Raw genomic sequence first — 22,019 nt, 5'->3', positions numbered from 1 at the left:
TTATCTGAATTACGAAATATTTTAAACATTTCTGTTGACCTTTTAATTTTTTTCTTATAAATTGTTGGTGTTTTTAATATTTTTTTAACGTTATAAATTACAGACCGAAAACCGATTGAAAATGTTGCTTGAGCTAGGCATTCCGATTGAAACGAACGGAAAACCGCAGGCAAAAGACACGAGTGAGCAGGTACTTTTTATCATTTATAAATTGCTTTATATAATTTATACTAGAGATGGCCGATACCAGGCTTAACCCGATACCGATCGATACCGGTACAAACATGAACCGATACCGATCGATACCGATATTTACTCACTATGATCCAAAACCCGATACTTCAACCGATACCGTTATGGTATCGGTTCATCCCTAGAGTAGTAGGCGCATACTAAGAAAGATTTTCGCTTATTAGTTGTTAGATAAACTGAATTCAGGTACTTTTTTTTTATAAATGAGAACTCGTCACGATTGAAATTCATAGAAATGAGATATTATCACCATCATTACGTTACTAAAAGACCTAAAAATGTCATGTAGCACCATGTATCGCATTTTAAACGAGTATCGGTTTAGTATCGGTATCGAACCAACCGATCCGATACTATCGGGAAACCCCGAGTATCGGTGCCGATACCGATATGGTATCGGTACCGGTTCATCCCTAATTTATACTGGTAGATAAAGGAAGGTGTACTCACCGTAGGCTATGATTTCTTGAAGTACCTTATCTCTTCATTTTGTTGCTTTTAAAACCTTCAGATGTCTCACGCTACAGATTTTCAAGGGTCGTTCCCTTAACCGCTTTTCCCAGGTTTCGTTCCGTCCATCACACTATTCTTCCGAAAATATATTTGCGCTAACCTTCAAAGGCGGTTTTCGCTCGCGAAATTACGCAAGTGAAAGCCAAATAGCAACGCCTCTCGCGTGTTCGTAGTAAATTAGCCAGCGTTATGTCTATTATAACCGGTTGGTGATTAAGACTGGTGGAATCAGCTATTCAATTTCTTCTATTTTCTATTATCCTCCGTACCTTGAGAAGATAACCACTGGGAGCGTTAAACGTTCATAAATCTAAATCGCCGGTGACCAAAATTACCCTTGCGTCTCTTTGATTCAATTATGCTTTTTATTGAACGCCGCCGGCACAGAATAACTTTTAAATGGATAAGAAATTGCATTCCGCTATCCATTGGCTGCTAACAATCTGCCACAATGCAGTATTATTAAAGGAGAACACGGAATTCTCATTACTAAACTAAACAGAGGATATCAGAAGCTAAAATATGGAGAACACGACAGACTGTCTCATTAAAAGATTAAAACTTCAACGCGAGAGACGACGTAATATAGAGAAGCCGGCGGACTGTCTATAACAAGACTGAAACTTGAACGCTCGAGACTTGTTATTAGAGATGGGCCGATACCGATGTCATATCGGTATCGGTACCGATATTTGGCTTTAACCGATATATCGGTATCGGTTAAAAATGAACCGATATTTCTACCCGATATTTTTTGAAGAAAATAAATACTTATGTTGAGAGAAAGCACTCTGAGAAAGCACAGTTTCTCATCTATTTTTGGATAACGTAACTAGTGTCTAAAATGGGTTTTTCGTATGATGAGCCAGTTTTATAGTTTCAAGTACCGAAATTGGATCGAGAATCATCTATAGAGATGGGCCGATACCGATACCATATCGGTATCGGTTTGATATCGGTTTAATCGAAGGATCGGGTAAAATATCGGTATCGGTACGTATCGGTTTCCCAAGTATCGGATCATATCGGTATCGGTTTAAACTGGTATCGGCCCATCTCTACTTGTTATAGCCTAATCGGGGTCTGTCTTTTCTACATCCGAGTTTTCTGGCACCCTTGTGGAGCCGCTCCAAAAGGAAAGCGGCAATCAAGGACAAATTTCATTGAAACAAAGTACAATCGGCAACCGCCTGATAACTTGACAAGTCCAATGGGGACTAAAACTAGCACAGTCAATGTACTAGCTACAGTCCAAAAATCTTCTAGACGTTCAAAGTAGCTCTGTCCACGAGATGTTCTAGAATGGATATTTCGAAGACAAAACATTTCGCTGTCTGCGGAATGCTTGATAAAAAGTCCAAAGAAGTGACGATAAAGACTCAAAACAACACAGTCAATAGAGTATCCGACGAGAAGACGAAAAGTAAGCATAGCTTGCCGTGCATAACGATCGACGAGGTGTCCAACCTGAAGACTAGAATGATGATGCTGCAGAGTTGAATTAGCTCAGCCAGCGTATTTTCCGAAAACTAGACTAAATCTAGTACGTGGAAGCCTTGAAGTTGCACATAAAAGCCATTGTAAAATAACCAGACTTAATAAAGAATAATGAAGATTCGAAATATTATAATCAACAGTACTAAAATGATGACTTGGAAGTCATATTATCACAGACAACGGCTTAGCCAGAGCGAACCACAAGAATGATAATACCAGGTAGTCGTATTATTGCAGACAACGGATTATCCGGAAGGAACCACAACAATGAGTATACAAGGTTTTAAAATAGAGGATTCATAAGACTGACAAGCGACGTGTAAAAGACGTAATATCAGAAGGGGATAATAGAAGAAGGATGACACTCTGTATTCTCTTGATATTTAAGTTATGTAACGTCATTATTCCCAGGCTCACCCCTTTTGTTTGCTTTACCGCACATCAAACTTCAGATGGGCATCGCATCGTAAGGTGAATTCTATAATTGTTTGGCACTAAATCCTCAGCAATCAACCCACAAACCTGATCTTGGGGTGGGACAAAAATCGACAAGCGCGTCTTGCCAAAGAGATAAGCGCTAATAGAGTAATTATGAGGGAACTATTTATCGCGTATGTGATTCGGTTTAGTAACCTTGCTCCAAATGCTCGGATGTTGGGAAGAATGACGCTACACTTACCCCGCTTTGTGGTACGCTTCTCTCAAAGAGAAGTATTATATACTTTTGGTAATATTAATGGACTGTTAAAATTACTATCTTCCGGCTGAACTTATGTATTTTCGTCCAAATATTTTGAGCCACCTAACCGACACACGGACAGTTAATGATTGTACTGTGGAGCCTTTGAGCCACTGGGGCATTATGCTTGAGTTAATGGGGTGAAGTGAAGAATCCATCAATCCTGTCGTCATGCATATTTAATTTGACCTGAGTAACCACGTGACATCGACGTAGCTAGCGACATATGCGCGCCACGATTGTAAACAAATTTTCTTCTGACTAAACACTCATTGTCCTATCCATGTAAATAACAAATGACACACGAAGGCGGAGAAAACGGTTTAACGAAATTTTAATCACTTCCCCTTACCTCGAATGAAATATAGTATGGGATCTGTGGCCTCTTATAGATTTCAAGTAGATGAAAACTATGCATTCCTATTGAAAACCATAGGCATTTTCTCGTTTCACACAACCTTTTTTATTAAAACAACTTTTGTTTTACAGGAAACCGCAGTGAGCAAATCTAGAGGCGTGGAAAGTGTAGAGACGTGACGTCAACGAGGTGCTACTATTCAAAGTCTTCCATCTGGTAGGCGCCGCCTCCTAATAAAAATCACTCGGCTCTTCGTCTCCCTTACAATGAAAATATATCTTGAAGAAAGAATATGAACTGGTGATATACTTAAACCCTTTACTAGTCGACTTTCTTTTTCAAATAGCCAAAGATTCCAACTAGAATAAAAATTTCCCTTTTGTGTAAATACATATATAAATGTTTCGCCGTGAGTCGCTTGACCATAGATCTGTTCAAAGACTAAGACGGTTGGGTCCGAAATTACGCGTTTTTATCTATTTTTCGCTTATCGTGAAATGGACATCGCGAAAAAGCAAATTACAGAAAAATAATTAAATCGAATATGATAGGCATATACCTAAAATATCAATATCGAACACATATATAATATATCGTCGTTCATTTCGCTTTTTGCGATTAATTAATATAAAAGTGATTCTATGAAAATAACACCGAAAGCTCGCTTTTTAGCCCTGTTCAACAAGACATGAAACAATCGATAAAATACTCTAGTGAGGATTCGTTTCTATTTTCCATTTCCCGTCCTCGATGTCGCTAATTACCTCTGTGACCGCTTGCCATCTCCATTTACCAAAACAAAACCAACGCCTAAATCAAACGCCGATTGCGTTAACCCCTACCAGATCTCCGAAAGAGATGTGATACAGAACTTGAATAAAATAGAGAAACCAAATATTAACATTAATAATGTGAGTGAAAAGCGCGATCTACAGTGAAGCTATTAAGCTTGCAGAGACTTCGGCTTTTCTCTGAACTTCTGGAACTACAAAGTAAAAGTGAGCTGGCCTTTAAAAGCATGCAGTTATGAGGAGTATGTTAATGTATGATAAACTGCTGTTTTCGTGTTGGTTTCAATAAGCTTTAATTTTATAACTTGGCTCTATGGGTCGTTCTGACTTCACAAAAAATGGCAAGTTCGGAAAAGGTACAAAACGATGAACGGTTTGAAATTTTTCTCTAAAGTGATTTATAAATTTTTTAGGCTTTTTAAATTAGGTACACACTTTCCAGCTTATAGTTGTTAGCTTATTTAAGAGATGGCTCTGATTGGTTTGAGTACTTTGGAAGCCATAACCATCCGGGTATCTACAAATCTAAAACACACTTCGTTGCAATCCTTAGCTAATGTTACGACGATGCTAAGAACTTCGAGGGTTTAATATTAGTCCTTATACGTTTTCCTTACTCTATCGTCCCATTCGTGGTAATTAACTAAGATTACAAATTAAATCGACACACTTTTATGTACGAAATATTTCCCTGACACTTGTTTATGGGCGTCGTATGATGATCTGGCTGTAAGGCCTATTAATATTCGGTCGGTTAGAGCATCGAAATTGATAAAAATTTTCAAAACAAAAAGGAAAGAAACATTATTCGAAATTGATTATGAAGAGGGTTTTAGAACGCAAGAGCTCATACGCAATGATAAGCTGGAAAGTGTCAGAACCACTGTTACTATTGAACATAATAATACTCGGACAAATTCTCAAATAGATATTTCGCACTCAAATGAGACACAACTCGAAGTTGATGATAGTTTCGAAGCAATACTCTCACTCAAAACATATCACTGCCATAAACCCTTGAAAATTCTCGACTTTTTCCACGTTAAAACATTCATTGCTGATTTGATTACAATAGAAAGCACTCCTAAATATTTCCCGAAAGATCTATAACTCATTTCGCTGTTACATACACGTAAAAATCCTATATTATTTACTTGCTTTTGGATTCGTTAAAGTGTACATAACCAGCCTCCTTTCTTATACTATATATTATTTTAGTTTCGGGAGATTTATTAAAACACTACCCTTTTAAATTTAGAATTATTTAATCGATTTCTTATAAATTATTAATTTTGATAAAATGGTATGAAAACTATTTATAGGCTAGTTTGGTAAGCTAGTCATTGTTCCAATATAAAACATTCTTCTTGCATATTAATAAATGTTTCAGTGGTTTGCATAATGTTGATAAGAAAAATGAACCGAATCCGAAGTACTTTTGATGACGCAAGTTTATGTGGTGCAGCAAATGGTTGCAGTAGACTTTCATAAATATTAATTTAAATGAACTAATATTCGTATTAGTTTTAGAATTTTGGATGAATAAACATGATGTACTCGTTTTACATGTTTGTTTGATATTCAACGAAAATGGCTCTATGATAACTGTTAATTGAATATGAAATTCACAATGGACGAAGTTGGATTTACGCTCTTTCAAAATTTTCAGAAGATCGAAGATAACAGAAAGTCACGGAAACATGTTCTATACATGTATAAGAACTGAATGAAACAACAGTTTTCTCCTAACTTTAAAAGGGTGTATAATGCGTGTCAGCAGCTATATTTTGAAGTAAGGGTGTTACAATTGCCCGGAGTTTTGACTGGGCAGTGTCACGTGACTCGGCGGATAGATAACACTACGATAGTGACGCATGCCCAGAGCTCTATTTGATGGGAGATAAGATTGATATTGGTCTGGCACCTTTTTAACACATTGTGCATCCCTTTTAAGTCCGACTTTCTTTACGAGAAAGATGCGCATTGCGTTTTATTCGAATTTTTGTTTAGCTTCAGTTAATGTAAAACCAGTTGGAGGCGCAGCGCTTTCAGTTATCTTAAAAGTGGAGAACTTGAAAGTTGGGACGGTTTCTTATTGTTAATCCCACGCTCGGTTTCCAGTTGGCCTAGAATCCTTTTCGTTGAATGTAGTCAAAAAACAGAGTTTCTATGTGTGGGGGAACGACTTATCCCTAACGAGCGAGAAATTTCACAAGTAACAAGTAGAAAATTATCCAAACAGATAGTGAAGTGCATTTAAAAAGATATTAAATTGTTTGGTTGTTAAATATAATTAAAACGTACCATCCATATTCGGGTTCAGCTCTTTTTCTGAAAAACGTGATCCTAACCATCATATTATGTTACTAACATGCAAACGATGAAAATGCAAGCGCACTTGACTGTTTAATTTCAAATGAGTTGGTGGATGTTAGTTTAGTCAAGTCTGCAAAACTAATTCAACTTCTGAACCGTCTTTATGAGATACAATGAAATGAAGGTTGGACGATTAGGTTCAGCAAAAGCTAGAATATCATTTGTATCATTCACAAACGTGCTAATCAACAATATGTTGTTATACAAAAAACCACAAACCATTTAAAGAAGTGATTTCTGCAATCTAAACAGTATGAACCTCTGAACGCGTTGGTTAGATGAACAGTTTAAGACCAAAAAAATTACTTTTGTATCAAACACAATATTCCCACGATTTCTCATTCATGACCGCAATTTACAACTCTTTTTTTTCAGTGGCTAGGCACATTAAATTTAGACTGAGCGAGTGAAGAAAATTAAATTTATATTTTTAGTCCTACTTTTATCTACTCCATTGCATAACACAGTTATTGTTCAAAAGCTTTAGAATCTCTCCACGTTATGTAAGTATCAGAATAGGCAAAGAGACTTAGTTTGTTACACAAAAATTTAGTTTTATCGAGTTTCATGTGAGTGGTGGAACTGTTTGGCCGATAGCAAGAATTTATTCACGCGAATGAGAAATTCACATAGATAGAAATAATGAAACAGAGCCAAGGCTTATTTAAACCACAAAAGTAATTCCTCTGAAAAAATTAGTCCCGTTCACAAAAAATGTTTTCTGGGCCACTTAACTAAACTCAAATACATATTTAAATTTTCAATTGTCATGAAATTAATGAATTCTAAGTTGTAAAGCAACATTTTAAGCTTAATTTTTAGTTATGAATGCTCGAATGTAGATTTAAAAACATTCTAATATTCTCACTACATGGTCGAGATATTGAATGCGCGGTACAGTGATGAGTCAATAAAGGTTTACTCTCTCTACAAATTAGTAAATTGGAACAGAACTGATTTTTAGCATAAGCTACACTTTAGTGGAACTATGCAAAATATAAAATATAAAAAAGATACAAATTGAAAAAGCAAACAGTTAAATTATGGAGCTAAAACCATTGAAGTTCATATACTTTAAAATCAACTGCCAGCTATAATCGGTGATAAACAACTTATAAACTATTAAATAAATAAACACAAGATAAAAAATCAGCCACATTTTTGTGGTGAAATAGGGTAGAAATGAAGTTCTTAATAAGAGAAAAAAATCAGTGTTGTACTATATCTAGAGTATTTGAACAAAAGTGCCATTGTATTGGTTTACTGAGCTAAATCAGCTTGTTTTTCGCGTATAAAGCTCTCGCTGTCTGACGAAAAATGTGCATGATATTATTATAAATTAGGCTTGCAATTTTAAATTAGCTTATCTTACGTTACGAAAATAAATTAGGTGCTAACTGTAAGCCAAACGTTGATTATTATACTGTAAATTAATATTGTAAACTATCAAAATCAATTATAACTTAAAAATGAACCGTATATAAATAGTTAAAAATTTGCGCGATTGAATGGGTTTGGAAAAGTCAGTAATACCATGGTAATACACGTTTCCGAGACATGCCTTGTGATAAGCGTGGGTTTCCCTATATAACGTACTAATAGAACTAACTTAAAGTAAACGTAACCGTCATTAATTTTAAAAAAGCAAAGGGTATGATCGGGAAGAAAGAGTGACCTATTATAGATTTAGATCTAAAAAAATATATTTAATCGCTTGTTGTTCATGTGATTACTTGACGTTTTAAACAGTGATCACTTATTCTTCCCTACTATTGGTTACTCGCGACTCAAACGATTCAACATTGCAGACAACAGTCTGCTAGTTCTAAAGCGTTCAGCCGTTGACCCTAACCTTAATCCCATGTTTTTTCTAAACACATAGAAGCACTCAACGGTAGCGTGACGATCGACTGTTAACCCCCGCGATTAGTCGAAAGCATTTTTGAATTCATTATTAAATGCTAGCTGCATCAATTTATATACCCTCGTACTACTTCAAACCTATCTTTGCTAAAATAGGATTATAGTGTCCCATGCATTGTGCAATTCTAAACAAATAAAAAAATGTGATCCATAGTACTTAATTTATAACAGCCGTTATGTTGTAGAGCTTATGTAAAATTGTTCATAAATTTAGGTTCTTGTGCTTGGCTCTAAACACCGCCGCAAATGTTTGTCAACATCAGACGTACGCAGTTTTTATCGTGATGGCATTACTGCCAATTCAACAAAATCAGAATAAGCCTATGCATTACAATAACTACAAGAAAGTTTAGCCTTAAACTAAGACTTTTTCTTTTTAATGTTATAAGGACAAAAGGCAGTTGTTACGTAATCAGGTCAAGCAGAAATAATCCTGCTTTCAAAATTTAGTTTGTTTAATTTTCAAAATGTTTAGTGGTGCGTATTGGATAAAAACAATTATAGGAAAAGCCTAAAATGGAGATTAACAGAAGGATATAGCCTCTCTTAAAATCTGTCTGGTCTGGAATTGTTATTGCGGCGTATTTTTGGCCAAGCCTATCTTTTACATATTCTGTTTTAAAAAGAAATGTTTATTTCAATTTGGAAAGTTGGATGAGACAATGTCCGGAAATTTTTTTAAAAACAAGTAATAAATCTTTAAATTGTATTGAGTGACTTACGGTTGAATTACTAAATACAATAATCATATAACCTTTAATTTTTACCTCAAATTCGAAAGATAATAATTCATGTAGATATTGGCAACCCTGCAAAACGTCTAGCAATAGCGTGAAACCTTCTCTAATGTGTCTTTTTCAATATCTAAATAAACTCCGCCAATAAACAAGATATCATCAGGCTGGTTTTTGTATAACAAAAGAAAAATAATAATAATAACAAATTAAAAATTCATTGTGGTTTCGCGTACATCTCATCATGGTGCCTAAAACGCATTCATCATCAGTCCTCTAATAAACTTAATCCCTGTGCCCAGCCATGTAAAAACTAAAAACCATTATTTGAAAATCATCGTAAATTCTATAACCCTTATCAAAAATTTCTTATTAAAGCAATACCTCGAAGGGCTGGAAACTATGACTAAAGATGAAGTAAAAAGAAAGTTACATTTTTAAAATAAATAACGAGCGTATTATACTTTACAGTTTATCGGACATTGTAGCACAAATCCGTTATCAATAGACTTGAAGTAAATCTCCACTTTAATTGGCCTAACGCAAATTTGGACTTGTCTTTTTTCTTAATGCCACTTAAAACACTTTTATCTGATCTATTTTAAAGTTGATTCAGTATACTGCCAAGGCTAAATCTAAAATTTGACTACAACGTTTTCTTTCGGCAAAATTTCAGTCTTCCCAAGATTTTGCCTTTCACATTGTGTTAAGCCCTTAAATTTGGGTGTACGTGTCCCTAATGGTTTCGTTTCAAAACTGAGTTTAAGATATTTTTTATGAAATGAAGCTAAATCCAAATTGCTTTGAGATTAATCTGTTTATTTTATTATTCTTTTCCTGATTTATTTACATTTGCTAAAGTTGCATTTGACATAATTAACCGTTTTACTAAGCAGATACCCTCTAAGGTTTCCCACAGTTCAGTTCAGTTGATTTGATTGGTTCAGTTCAGTTTCAGTTTGCATATCTCGAAACTGATCAGTTTTCAGTTCGGTTCGGTTTTTTTCTTAAACTGAACTGAAAAGATACTTAAACTCTTTTACGATCTATCGCGAGAAACGATATCAATACGTCCCCGCAAACATCAGCAGAACAATAGAAAACAGGCATCGTTTAGTATTGCATGTATGCTGTATGATATTTGGGGGATGTGTGTCGCGTATATTTTATTATGTATAGAAATAAGTTATTAAATTTAAATCCCGTGATTAGCTGGGGCCCTCTGCAGAGAGACACAGGCTAATTGAATGCCAATAATAACAAAAAAGTGTATTATAATTTGTTAATTGGTGAAAGTTAAATTGTTCAATGTTAATAATTAGCAGTTAGTGAAATAATCATGACTCTTAAGGTTTGGTACTTCACGATTCCAAAATACTTAGTAGTAGTAGAAAATGTTAGCGGTTAGTAGTTACAATCTGGGTATTCTGGGCCTCTGATATCTTATTTTTCTTCTTGATAAATTCAGAAGGGGGTTTCGGTTCAGTTCAGTTATAACTGAAAACTGAGCTCCCCACTTTGGTTTCGTGACTGAACCGAACTGATAATTTCAGTTCAGTTTCAGTTCTTGAAAATCTTAACTGATTCGTTTCAGTTCAGTTTCAGTTTTAGTCCAAAACCGATTTGAACCCAACTATGGGAAACCTTAATTCCCTCTGACTATAACAAACTAACAAAATTTTAAATCTGAATTGTGCTACAGTGTCAGCTTAAACTAAATCGACCAAATTATTTATTTTGCGCCTAAATAAAAGTGGCGTACCTTTAGAAAATATAAAAGATTGAAGGTGAATGTCGTTAATTGTTCAACCTTAAACGCAACGTATTTCCCGTAAAAATATGTAAAAATAAACTAACAAGCGAATTGAAGGAAATGTGGTTTATCACTGTTACAATAAAATTATATAAATAGGCATGACAGTGTGAATGGAATTATTGTCAGTGTTAACTGGTTATTTAAAATCTAAAATGATGTAATATCTTCGCGCAAATTAGGCCGTTATATTCAAAAATAAGAGTGTAAATGAAATTAATATTGCGAACGTGCTGTAAAATTAAATTAAAAGACATCGTATACCACGAAAAACTAAATATTATAACTAATGAATTAGAATAATGAAAAATAAAAAAAAATGAAATCGTTAAACATTTGTGATATCGTTTCAGTTGTTAACAAAAACGCTGTCAAAGTTGAAGTTTTAAATTATGAATTTTTAGCATGTTATAGTCACGCTAAAGTTTAAAAATATCTTCGGGAGCTAGGGAACAGAAATAAAAACTTGAGATGGAATTTGATTTGTTTAACACCCGTTGACGCGATAGAGCGCTTAAAAACGGGAATTCTATAGTTTTTGTCACCGAAAAATATGATAATAATTTTTAGTGCCATATAGAATATAAAAAATAAGATGAAAAAATTCAAATTATTTATTTTGTTAAAATCATGAAGAAAAAACATTTTGTTCCTATAATTGAAAAAAAAAGAAGAAAAAATCGATTTGTACAGATCTACACGGTTTAGGGACTTAGGCATTCCTATTAAGTGTTTGTAATTAATTAGATAACAACGCAATCCAAACAAAAAAAAAGAAGAGAAACTAAATATATCCCTAATCTTTTCCAAACTGCAAAAGAGCTATACCAATATTGTTTTCACTCGTGTGTTTAAAACTCGTCTTTGAAAAGTACATTAAATACTTGTGTGCGCCTTCCCCACCCCCCGAACGTCGTTGAGAAAAAATTAAAGGGGTTTGCGCGGTTTTTCCTCGCCATATCATCTTACCAGTCGCATTATGTAAGTGTATATCTATTGTCTTTTGAAACAGCCAATGAATGAAATATTAAAAGTAAATCCTTCACACGTTTATCTCTTTTATTTGTCCCTCTTTATTGATGTAGCAAATAATTAGAGCTATGGAGTTATGGTAATTAATTTTCTGAGGGATATTTAGGTTGTAGCAATTGGATTGGCCATCATTGTTACTGAACTATCTGCGATGCTTTGAAAAAATACAGTGTGGACAAGATCAGACAACCAAACTGCTAACAGATGTCGTCACTATACCTCTAATACAGAGTGTAGATAAATGTTTAAAATTCAGGTTTTATTGTATGCAGATGAGAAGGTACAAAAGAAATATCGGGGAATATGCTAAATGCAACAAGATGTTTTAAAGCATAGTCCTACGATTAGTCTTAGAACCTAGTCCTCAAATTACAACCTCTAATCTGCTTGGTAAACAAATCAACGTAAATGTTCGATGTATCTGCCATCGTGGTCGAGGCGCTATTCAAGAAGACTGTCTGTCCATGTCTAGCAATACATTTGCAAGCACTAAACTCATGACGGAGGAAGTCCAACTAAATGTCTTCAGTGATGTTCTCATCGAAGAAGATGGGTCCGACGATTCGGTTTCCAAGAATGCCCACCGTTCCATAGAAATTGATGGTAATGGTGTCGAAACCGGTATTGATTTTGTTGGTTCCAGTAATACACAATATGCCAGTTTACCATACCATCTCTGTAATATGTTGTCTAAACTAAACTCACCAGAAAACAGTACCTTTCTAAAAAATAATGGGTCGACTTCAATTAGTTTATGTTCTATTTGTTCTGGTTGTAATAGGCTGGCATTTTGCTAAGACACGAGACTATAACTAATGTAATTCAGTCTTAAATGCAACTCAACGATGAGCACCTTAGATTAAACAACGGCTATTTTTCTCGGTGCCACAGCCAACTCGGACCTTCTGCTTCATAGTTCTAAAGAAACCTTTATGTATTGCTTATTTAGTCCAAACTATATGGTTAGGGGTGTTTTAATATTGGCCAAGCATTATTGCTACATGTTTTTTTCACCACATTTATGCCTTTTTAACCGGTCCGCGACAATTTGGTCTCGCGGATTTGGTCTTGGGACAAATGGTTCCCTGGAAAATTTGGTCTTGGGACAAATGGTTCCCGGGAAAATTTGGTCTCGGGACAAATGGGTCCCGGGAAAATTTGGTCTAGGGACAAATTGGTCTCTGGACAATTGGATCTCGTGACAATTGGGTCATGGGGCAAATGGGTCTCGGCACACTTTGGTCTCGAGACAAATTGGTCCCGGTACAATTGGGTCTTGGGGCAAATTGGTCCCGGTACAATTGGGTCTTGGGGCAAATTGGTCCCGGTACAATTGGGTCTTGGGGCAAATTGGTCCCGGTACAATTGGGTCTCGGGACAAATTGGTCTCTGGACACGAAATGAATGGTCAGGAGTTTTGTGAGCTTAGTGTTTGGTTAAAACCTGTTCGTGCTGTAATATCTATGAAGACTTTTACTCAATTCTAACTCACTTAATTTTCTTGGGTCTTCCCCGTTTTTTTTTTTTTCAGTTGTGTAACTTCCATTTTTAAACAATGTTATTTCAAAAATTACAATCCGAGCCCATTCCAACTTGGCAGACGAAGGGGCAGACGACGTTTATTTGACCCGGATATACATAGAACGCCATAACAAAAATAAGACCCGCCTCTTCTTTCATACCCCTCCGTCACGGGTAAGGGGTCGTGGACTTGGATGCGCACCCGAATGACCCTGTTAGCCATTCCGTCTAAAAAAGTCTATCTATCCCTGGCTGTACACTTCTAATTTTTAATACCATTGGCCTTTGCAGTGCTAAAATGATTACTCGTAAACCGTACAAAGAATCTAAGAGTGATTAGCCCCTCATAGGGGCCAAAAAACGCGAGCTAGTATAGCATGAGCCACAGAAAAAGTTCAAGTTGGACATTTTCTACACACCCTGCCAATGCAAAGGACTGTAATTTTTGAATTTGCAATACCCCTGGAGCATAATATTTTTCTATGCTTAAAATTAGTCAATCGCTTCAGGCGAAAAAATCATTCACATCCCCAGCTTTTCTATTACGAGGCCTGAATAGTAGGATAGACAGTATTGTATTATTTTATTTTTCCAAGATAACCTGGTATTTACCCTTATATTCCTTTCGTTAAAGCGAGATTTTCTTGGTAGTTAGCAAAAGATATAGCAACTTAGCAGGGAGTGACCACGCCTTTTTTAGACTTCTCCCTATTAAAGGTGACGATGTTAAATTTTATTTATAAACTAGCTGAGTTGCCCGCCCTACGGGCGGGCTGCCTCAGCTAGTTGCTACTAAAAAGTGAAATAAAATCGCGAGGGAGAAAAACGCGTGAGGAAACGTTCAGAAAACTCGTTCATTGTGCCCTCGCGTAGGGCGCGCGGAGAGGAAGAGAGAAAACGACCCCCTCTTGCCCCCAAAAGCCTCAACGTGGAGAGTCAGAGAGAAAACGAATAAAATCGCGAGGGAGAAAAACGCGTCTGTAAAGGGTTTTCATTTAAAGTTAATTAAAAAGTTAATGGAGTTACGGGTGTAAATCGAAATCAGCGATTCACAGGGAAAGGTGTTCTTTCCGGACGAAAATGTTCGAAACCGTCCCTCGATCGTAACGCTGTGAAAAGAAGGTGTTAAAACGCGTTCAGAAAGGAAAAACGTGAAAAAACGCGTCTGTAAAGGGTTTTCATTTAATGTTAATTAAAAGGTTAATTGAGGTACGGGTGTAAATCGAAATGCGCGATTGAGACGGAAAGGCATTCTTTCCGGAGAATAATTTTCGAAACTGTCACGCGATCCTAACGCTGTGAAAAGAAGGTGTGAAAACGCGTTCAGAAAGGAAAAACGTGAAAAAACGCGTCTGTAAAGGGTTTTCATTTAATGTTAATTAAAAGGTTAATTGAGGTACGGGTGTAAATCGAAATGCGCGATTGAGACGGAAAGGCATTCTTTCCGGAGAATAATTTTCGAAACTGTCACGCGATCCTAACGCTGTGAAAAGAAGGTGTGAAAACGCGTTCTGAAAGGCGCGATGAGACGACGACGACGACGACGACTGGCTTTTTATTATGTAGATAGATAGACTCGAGACACTTTTACAGATCATTGGTCGGATTGTGATTTTTATGGTTTGGAAAAGGACGGTACCAGGGCCGGATTAAGAAGATTTTCGCCCGGGGGCAGTGGCTCGATGGGCGCCCCCTCCCTTGGCCCCATAATTTATAAAAACCAGCTAGAAATTTTAACAATCTTGTTTTTATTAGAAATATAGGGAGCTAACAGTTCTGACCCTGAAACGTCACACCCTTCTATCTCTTACTGGAGTTTCATACCCCCTAACGGTTGGAAACAGTATTCTACGCGCAAAAATGCCAACCAGAGGGCGGCTGCGTGACGTCAGACTATCTCTTCCCCCTAGCCAGCTGTTAGCTCCCTATTGTAATTTTGTTAAGTGAAAAGTATCCCTATGCATGGCTGATACTCACCCATACGCTCAATTTTAGTTGAATAAGTGACTAATAAATTTAAAAATAGTAAGCAAAAAGTGACAAAATAAGGGCAAATTAAGCTGTAAAATAAGGGCACTTTAAATGAAATGTTTTCAGACATGATCGATTTTCATAATTATTTTCAGTAGTTAAAGATATTTTAAAGGTCGGTGCCGTAATTAAGCCCAATCTATGGGCTTAGATATTTCCAGTCAAAGGAAAGGTCCAATCATAAAATTTCTACGGCGAAATTGAATTAAACCATTTTGGAGCACAGCTCAGAATGCAAAGTAATTGATGTCGTTTTAAATCAAAACTAAAACATTCATTTGAATTGGATTGATTTTAAATATTAAGTTAAATATTTGATGAGCGAGCGAAGCGAGCTCCACAATTTTTTGGGTTTGATCAACTGTAATCTCGCTGTTTTTGCGTTTAAACCGTCATACAGTCAAATATATTACGTTTAACCTTGTGGTTGAGAAGATAAATAACACCGAAAGACTCAAAAATCCAAAAAAAGTGACAAATGGTAACTAATTTTTGGAAAAGTGACTTTTAGTAACCGAATTTTAAAAAAGTGACTTAGTATCAGCCCTGCCTATGTCTTTGAATAGGCTTTTCTAGATTTAGACTCGGAAAATCTATTTATCGTCTCCTCCCAACTAATTTGGTGTAATAAATTGGTCTCGATAGCTAATATACCTATTTAAAAACGAAAAACAGTCCCGTAATCATTCAAAACTAACGTCATGTTTTTGAGTTTTTCGAAAATTTAATAAAACAATCGGTCAGATTTGGGTATCACCAGACATATTGGGCGCCCCTATTTTGCTGGCGCCCGGGGGCAGGTGCCCCCTCTGCCCCCCTTAATCCGGCCCTGGACGGTACTTTTCATAATTATTTGCATTTATAATGAGCATTCCGGTGGCCCTCCAGCGCCATCTAGTTTTCAAAAACGACGAATTTAAAGTGCGACCTTCCACCTTAACTGTTTTTGATTTTGATGTGCTATTTTTTCCTACAGTAAAGAATTGAAAATCTGTTATAATTTTCACCTACCTTACTTTTGTGTCTTTACGTGCTTTTTATTCTCACGAATTTAGAAATTAAATATATAATGGGACCAGTAAAAATATTTAATGCAAGGGTCACTGGTCCCAAGGACCAGTTTAGTAATTACAACATGAGGGGTCACTGATCCCGAGAACCACTTACAAAATCCACCTTATTTAAAACCCTGGTCAGGAGTCAAGGTCAGCCTTCCTAAGTTCCTTCATAGTCCTCCCCCTTCAATCTACTCACGTACAGGTCTAGAAATAAGACAACTCAATAACTCATCCATGAAAAATTTCTCTACATTCAATCTCGCGCCAAATTTGAAAATTCAAGAGTGGCGCCCCTTTTTAAGGTAGAAAAAAAATAAATAAAAGGTGAAAATCATGGAAATTTTAAATTTTTAACTTTTTCTGTAACGGGGCTCTTGAGGTTAATCACTTTAGAATGGAAACTGTTCGATCAGGTTATTGTTAATGGTTGTTTTAAGAAAATATATCATCTCTTTTAAAAGTGAAAATTATTATTAAACTAACATCTTCCTTGGTCTGGGCATAGCCTCCTGGATCACGCTGCTCGCGCTATAGAAGCCCGTCCAAAGAATTGTTTTCCTATGTTAAAAGCGCGTATCGTGGATTTTCACTCGAAAAATCAAAGCCGTCAGCTTTTAACATGGCGCTTTATAACTTAGAAAAAACCCTAATAAAACCAGTTTTACGTCAAGAATTTCGTTATCTTCCAAGCCGCTTAAAGACTATAGTCTCTCATAACGTGAAAAATATTTTTATTTTGTTGTAATATAACTTTTACAAAAGCATGACCCTTCAATTCTTAAACTGAATATCGAATTATATGAGCTCAGAAATGGTTGTTTTCAGGTTTTATAATAACACAGTTTGTGTTTATTCTGGTTCCTTTTTAATGACGAAGTCCTCGATCTGGATTCTCAATCGTGGATATGAAAAAACACCATATTCGGCGACTTGCTTCGGAGATAACCTTTCCAATACAACATGGCAAGCTCGCAATTTGAAGTTCTGGAGGGAACATCTCGTACCTTTATGTTGAAACAAATCGTATTCATTTGCAAACGCGGTTTTGCAAATGTAGCACTCGTAAATGACAGGTTTCACATCAGTGCTTGAACAGTTTTCATATCTTCGCGAAGTTTCGAAATATTTGTCATATAAATGATTAGATGCCTCGTGTGCCCGACGAGATGTTTCAGAAAGGAAACACATACTTCATTTAGAACACTTGAAAGATTTAGCACGTAAGTGTAACAATTTATGTTTTTTCAAATATGAGTGACATTTGAAGGCCGAACCGCATTCCGTACATTTGAACGGTCTTTCATCAGTATGCACAATTTTGAAGTGTTTCTTTAACGTGTAAGGGGTTTTGAAGGTTTTGCCACACTGTTCACAAGAAAAGGGCCTTTTGTTCTTGTGAACATAAATCTTGTGGAGATTTAAATGACTTTTGGTTTTAAATTTAGCGTCACAGAAGTCGCATTGAAATGGTTTAGTAGTGACATGAACTCTTCTCTTGTGGTTGTTTAACAAACATTTAGTTTGATAAGAACGCCCGCACTGTTGGCAATTGAATGGTTTATCCTCCAAGTGTCTAGCCTCGTGCAAATTTAGACTCGACTTCTTTTTGAAAGATTTATCACACTTTTCGCATTTAAATGGTCGCTCCGAAGAATGAAGAACCTTATGAGTTTTTAGATCCCGCAATCTTTTAAAGGTTTTATCGCATTCAGAACATTTGTGGAGTTTCAACGGAAGGCCATATTGTGATTTATAACTAGAGTTACACAAATCATATTTGGACATGTGAGTAAGTTGATGTCCTGTCAAAGCAGATTTCCATTTGAAGGCCATATGACACAATTGACATTTAAATGGGCGTTCGGACGAGTGTTTGACTTTATGCGATGCCAATTCAGAATTACGTTTGAATGCCATATGACAGACTTCACATTTAAATGGACGTTCGGACAAGTGTATGAGTTTATGTTGTGCCAAGATCTTTTTCGTTTTGAAGGTCTTCTGACACAGTTCACATTGAAACGGACGATCAGAGGAGTGTATGAATTTATGTTCTGCCAATTCCATTTTGCGTTGGAAGGCCATCTGACACAGTTCACACTGAAACGGACGATCAGACGAGTGTATGACATTATGTTGTGTCAAGTAACTTTTGCGTTTGAAGGCCTTCTGACACACTTCACATATAAATGAACCTTCGGACGAGTGTATGAGTTTATGCCGTGTCAAGTCACTTTTGCCTTTGAAGGTCTTCTGACACAATTCACATTGAAACGGACGATCAGATGAGTGTCTAACCTTATGCTTTGTTAAAAGTGAATTAATATTAAACGACAAGCCACAGACGTCACATTTAAAAGGCTTCTTAGCATTGTGTGATTGTCTGTCATTCATTAATGGGGATAACTTCCTTTGTTCCTGATTCTCCGTAATTTCTTCCGCTGTGGGATGAACCGAATCTGCTTCTTTAGAAGTGCTAGTCTCATCATCATCATCGTTCTTAATGATGATTGGCCATTTCACTAGCGTTTCCAAACTTTCCACCTCATCCGAGTCAGGCTTCTCAGTTTTTATGAATTTAATTGGGCGAAACATTCCAATAAATGATCGTAATTACTTTGTGTTCTTATATTTTTATGAAACTGGTATCCAAGAAATTAGTCTCTACTAGAGACGAGTCGGGCCCCCGATTTAATCGGGCTTTTTCGACCCGACCCGACCCGAACCCGATTCGGGTCGGGTCGGGCCAAATTAATTTCAAAATTTTCCGGGTCGGGTCAGGTCGGGTTTTTATTTTAATTTTTTTTTTCGGGTCGGGTCGGGTCGGGTTAAGTTTATAATTTTAAAGTTGGACTCGGGCCGGGTCGGGTCGAAAAGAAAGTCGACCCGACTCGTCTCTACTCGACCCGACTCGTCTAGAGACGAGTCGGGCCCCCAATTTAATCGGGCTTTTTCGACCCGACCCGACCCGAACCCGATTCGGGTCGGGTCGGGCCAAATTAATTTCAAAATTTTCCGGGTCGGGTCGGGTCGGGTTTTTATTTTAATTTTTTTTTCCGGGTCGGGTCGGGTCGGGTTTTTATTTTAATTTTTTTTTTCGGGTCGGGTCGGGTCGGGTTAAGTTTATAATTTTAAAGTTGGACTCGGGCCGGGTCGGGTCGAAAAGAAAGTCGACCCGACTCGTCTCTAGTCTCTACTCGATTACAGCTTACAACGTCCAGGTTTCAATAGGCTTGAAGAACGGCCATACTGATGTATTTCATCGTTGTTCTTGAGACTGAATTCATCCATGTAAGAAGTAGCTTGCTTTTAAAAACTATAGGACTTTTTGTCTGTCATAATGAAAAAAGATTTTACTTACTGAACTTGTGAAATCGCACTAACTTTGATTTCATTCATGTTCGTTCAATGATGAAGTCAACTGCGATATGAATGTTATTTGTAAACGATCCGCGGGCGAATACCAAATGGCTGTTTGATTAAAGTTAATTTGTGAACTTTAATAAATTGTCTTAACTTTATTAGTTACGTGCCCATATGGCTCAAAATTCTCACGCTAAAATTACCATATACCAACAAAAGCGCCAATACGGATTCCACTATACCGAAAATCATAGCAGACAGCTTCTTTACTCAGAACACAGCTGACTCGCTCACGCTTTTGGTTACACGCGCTATAGAAGCCAGTCTGGGAAATAAGGATATTCTTTAAACTAGTCCTGGGGACCAGTTACCCCCCCCCTAGCGTCCGAAATAATAAACTGGTCTCCGGAGCGAGTGGTCCCAGCCTTTGTTCTCCTCTCCTTGAAGCAAGAGATGTGGGTCCATCGACCTCGTGTCGATTGCTTCCGACGACTATGGATTGGATACATCAAAAACAAAGGTTCGAGAGGTGGTAAATTGAATCGGTCGAATTTAAGATGTTGGAGGAGACTCAGGAGAGATGCGCATCCAGATGCGACTGGACATGAGGGTCAAGTTTGCCGCGCAACAGCAACCATAGAGATAGGAACGTATATATGTTCCTATCTCTATGACAGCAACCGTCAATGACGGGATTTTAGTCGTGAGAAAAAATCACAATCACGGGCCAGATTTAGTGGAGCTCGAAAACGCGAAGCTAATGTCACTCACGTCGGTAGCTTTTCCGGTTAGAAGAGCCGGAAAAGCTTCCGAAGCTGAAGAAATTGCCAGTGGAAGGTAAACTATTACAATATAGATTTAGTTAAGGTGTTGGCTTGTTTTAAATTATTGGCACATCTCTTTGGGTTGCTCCCACAGCTACCAACAAGAGTACATTGCGGGTTACTATTTTAAAAACAAAAATTACAAAATGAACGTTCAATCATAAGTAACATAATAGCAATATTATGTTACTTATGGTTCAATGTACATTAAGGAAGTGTCGAGAACAATTTCTGTCTAAGATCTAAAAAGTTTTAAACGCGCCACCTTAATTCGACTTGAAAGATGTATTTTACCTAAAACCATTTATTATTACCAAGATACCCCAACGCTTCAATTGGGTACGATGACGTGAAAGAGTCCTTGTACCAATTTAAGAAAAAGGCCCGACGTGAAGTTCCAGTGGGTGAAGCGGCTCAAGGTCAAGGAGTGGTAGCTCAAGGAGGGGAAGGTGGTGCAGAAGCAGAAGGTCAAGCGGAAGGTGCTGAAGTCGCGGAAGGTCAAGGGGGCTGGTGCTGAAGTCGCAGAAGGTCAAGGGTGGCATGAAGAACATGGAGCGGTCGTGGAGTATGAGGCAAACTTCATCCCGCACTTAAATTTCAATGAAATGAAAAAGGAACTTGAAAACTTTTATGATGATGTAAAATTTCCCAGAAAGGTATTTTACATCTGCTCAAATTCTGAGTATTCCCAATATTCTTACGGGAATATTACCCATTTGAGCGCGAGAAATTGGCCGAAGACAATTTTATTTTTGAAAAAATTGGTTGAAAAAAAAACTGGAGTTCAATTTAATGCCGCAGTAGTAAATCTCTACAGAAATGGCAGGGATTCGGTTGGATGGCACGCGGATGATGAAGAAGGAATTCATTCCGTTATTGCCTCCTTATCTTTAGGAGGGACGAGAGAATTTCAGATGAAGCCAAATTCATCGAAATACCCAACAAAGTCAGTTGATTTGACTCATGGTTCCTTTCTTTTGATGAGAGGGTCCTGTCAGCAAACTTGGTAACACTGTGTACCAAGAGCGGCAGGTCCCGATCATTCAAAAGAAAGGATCAACATTACTTTTCATTACATGGGGAATACAAAACACAAGTTGGGAAACAAAAATAAACCTCTCCGAGCCGAGACGAATTTACTTTCTAAACACAGGTCCACCAGCCAATGAGAAAAACCGGAAATACATAGTTCAA

General features: G+C 37.0%; 4 protein-coding genes across 6 annotated transcripts in view; 3 read left to right on the top strand and 1 right to left on the bottom strand.

The window, feature by feature from the left end:
- The window catches only part of brp (ELKS/RAB6-interacting/CAST family member bruchpilot), a 116,600-nt gene extending 104,553 nt beyond the window's left edge, over positions 1–12,047 (top strand). For 2 of the 3 annotated variants that reach the window (XM_089855831.1, XM_089855832.1), the window contains exons 15-16: positions 104–190; positions 3,491–12,047. In XM_089855831.1, coding sequence (XP_089711957.1) covers positions 104–190; positions 3,491–3,538 — 135 coding nt within the window. In that variant the 3' untranslated portion in view covers positions 3,539–12,047. The remainder of the gene's footprint in view (positions 1–103; positions 191–3,490) is intronic. The other variant, XM_089855833.1, reaches the window with a different exon arrangement.
- A 135-nt stretch (positions 12,048–12,182) lies between these two features.
- LOC149619107 (uncharacterized) overlaps positions 12,183–22,019 on the top strand; it is a 95,420-nt gene continuing 85,583 nt past the window's right edge. The window contains exon 1 of the mRNA XM_089855844.1: positions 12,183–14,266. Within this exon, the coding sequence (XP_089711970.1) occupies positions 12,493–12,825 (333 nt within the window). The 5' untranslated portion in view covers positions 12,183–12,492 and the 3' untranslated portion in view covers positions 12,826–14,266. The remainder of the gene's footprint in view (positions 14,267–22,019) is intronic.
- On the bottom strand, positions 17,357–19,233 carry LOC149619120 (uncharacterized). The gene has a single exon (XM_089854188.1). It carries the CDS (start codon positions 19,231–19,233, stop codon positions 17,830–17,832), a length of 1,404 nt encoding a protein of 467 aa, XP_089710314.1. The 3' UTR covers positions 17,357–17,829.
- Positions 20,247–21,617, top strand: LOC149619119 (uncharacterized). The gene is made up of 2 exons (XM_089854189.1): positions 20,247–20,838; positions 21,144–21,617. Exons 1-2 carry the CDS (start codon positions 20,672–20,674, stop codon positions 21,340–21,342), a joined length of 366 nt encoding a protein of 121 aa, XP_089710315.1. The 5' UTR covers positions 20,247–20,671; the 3' UTR covers positions 21,343–21,617.

The sequence above is a fragment of the Phalangium opilio genome, unplaced genomic scaffold, assembly GCF_054372755.1.
Source record: "Phalangium opilio isolate 3A_F unplaced genomic scaffold, DU_Popi_V2 ptg000209l_1, whole genome shotgun sequence".
Classification (NCBI taxonomy): Eukaryota; Metazoa; Arthropoda; class Arachnida; order Opiliones; family Phalangiidae; genus Phalangium; species Phalangium opilio.
This window is presented reverse-complemented; position numbering and strand designations above follow the sequence as displayed.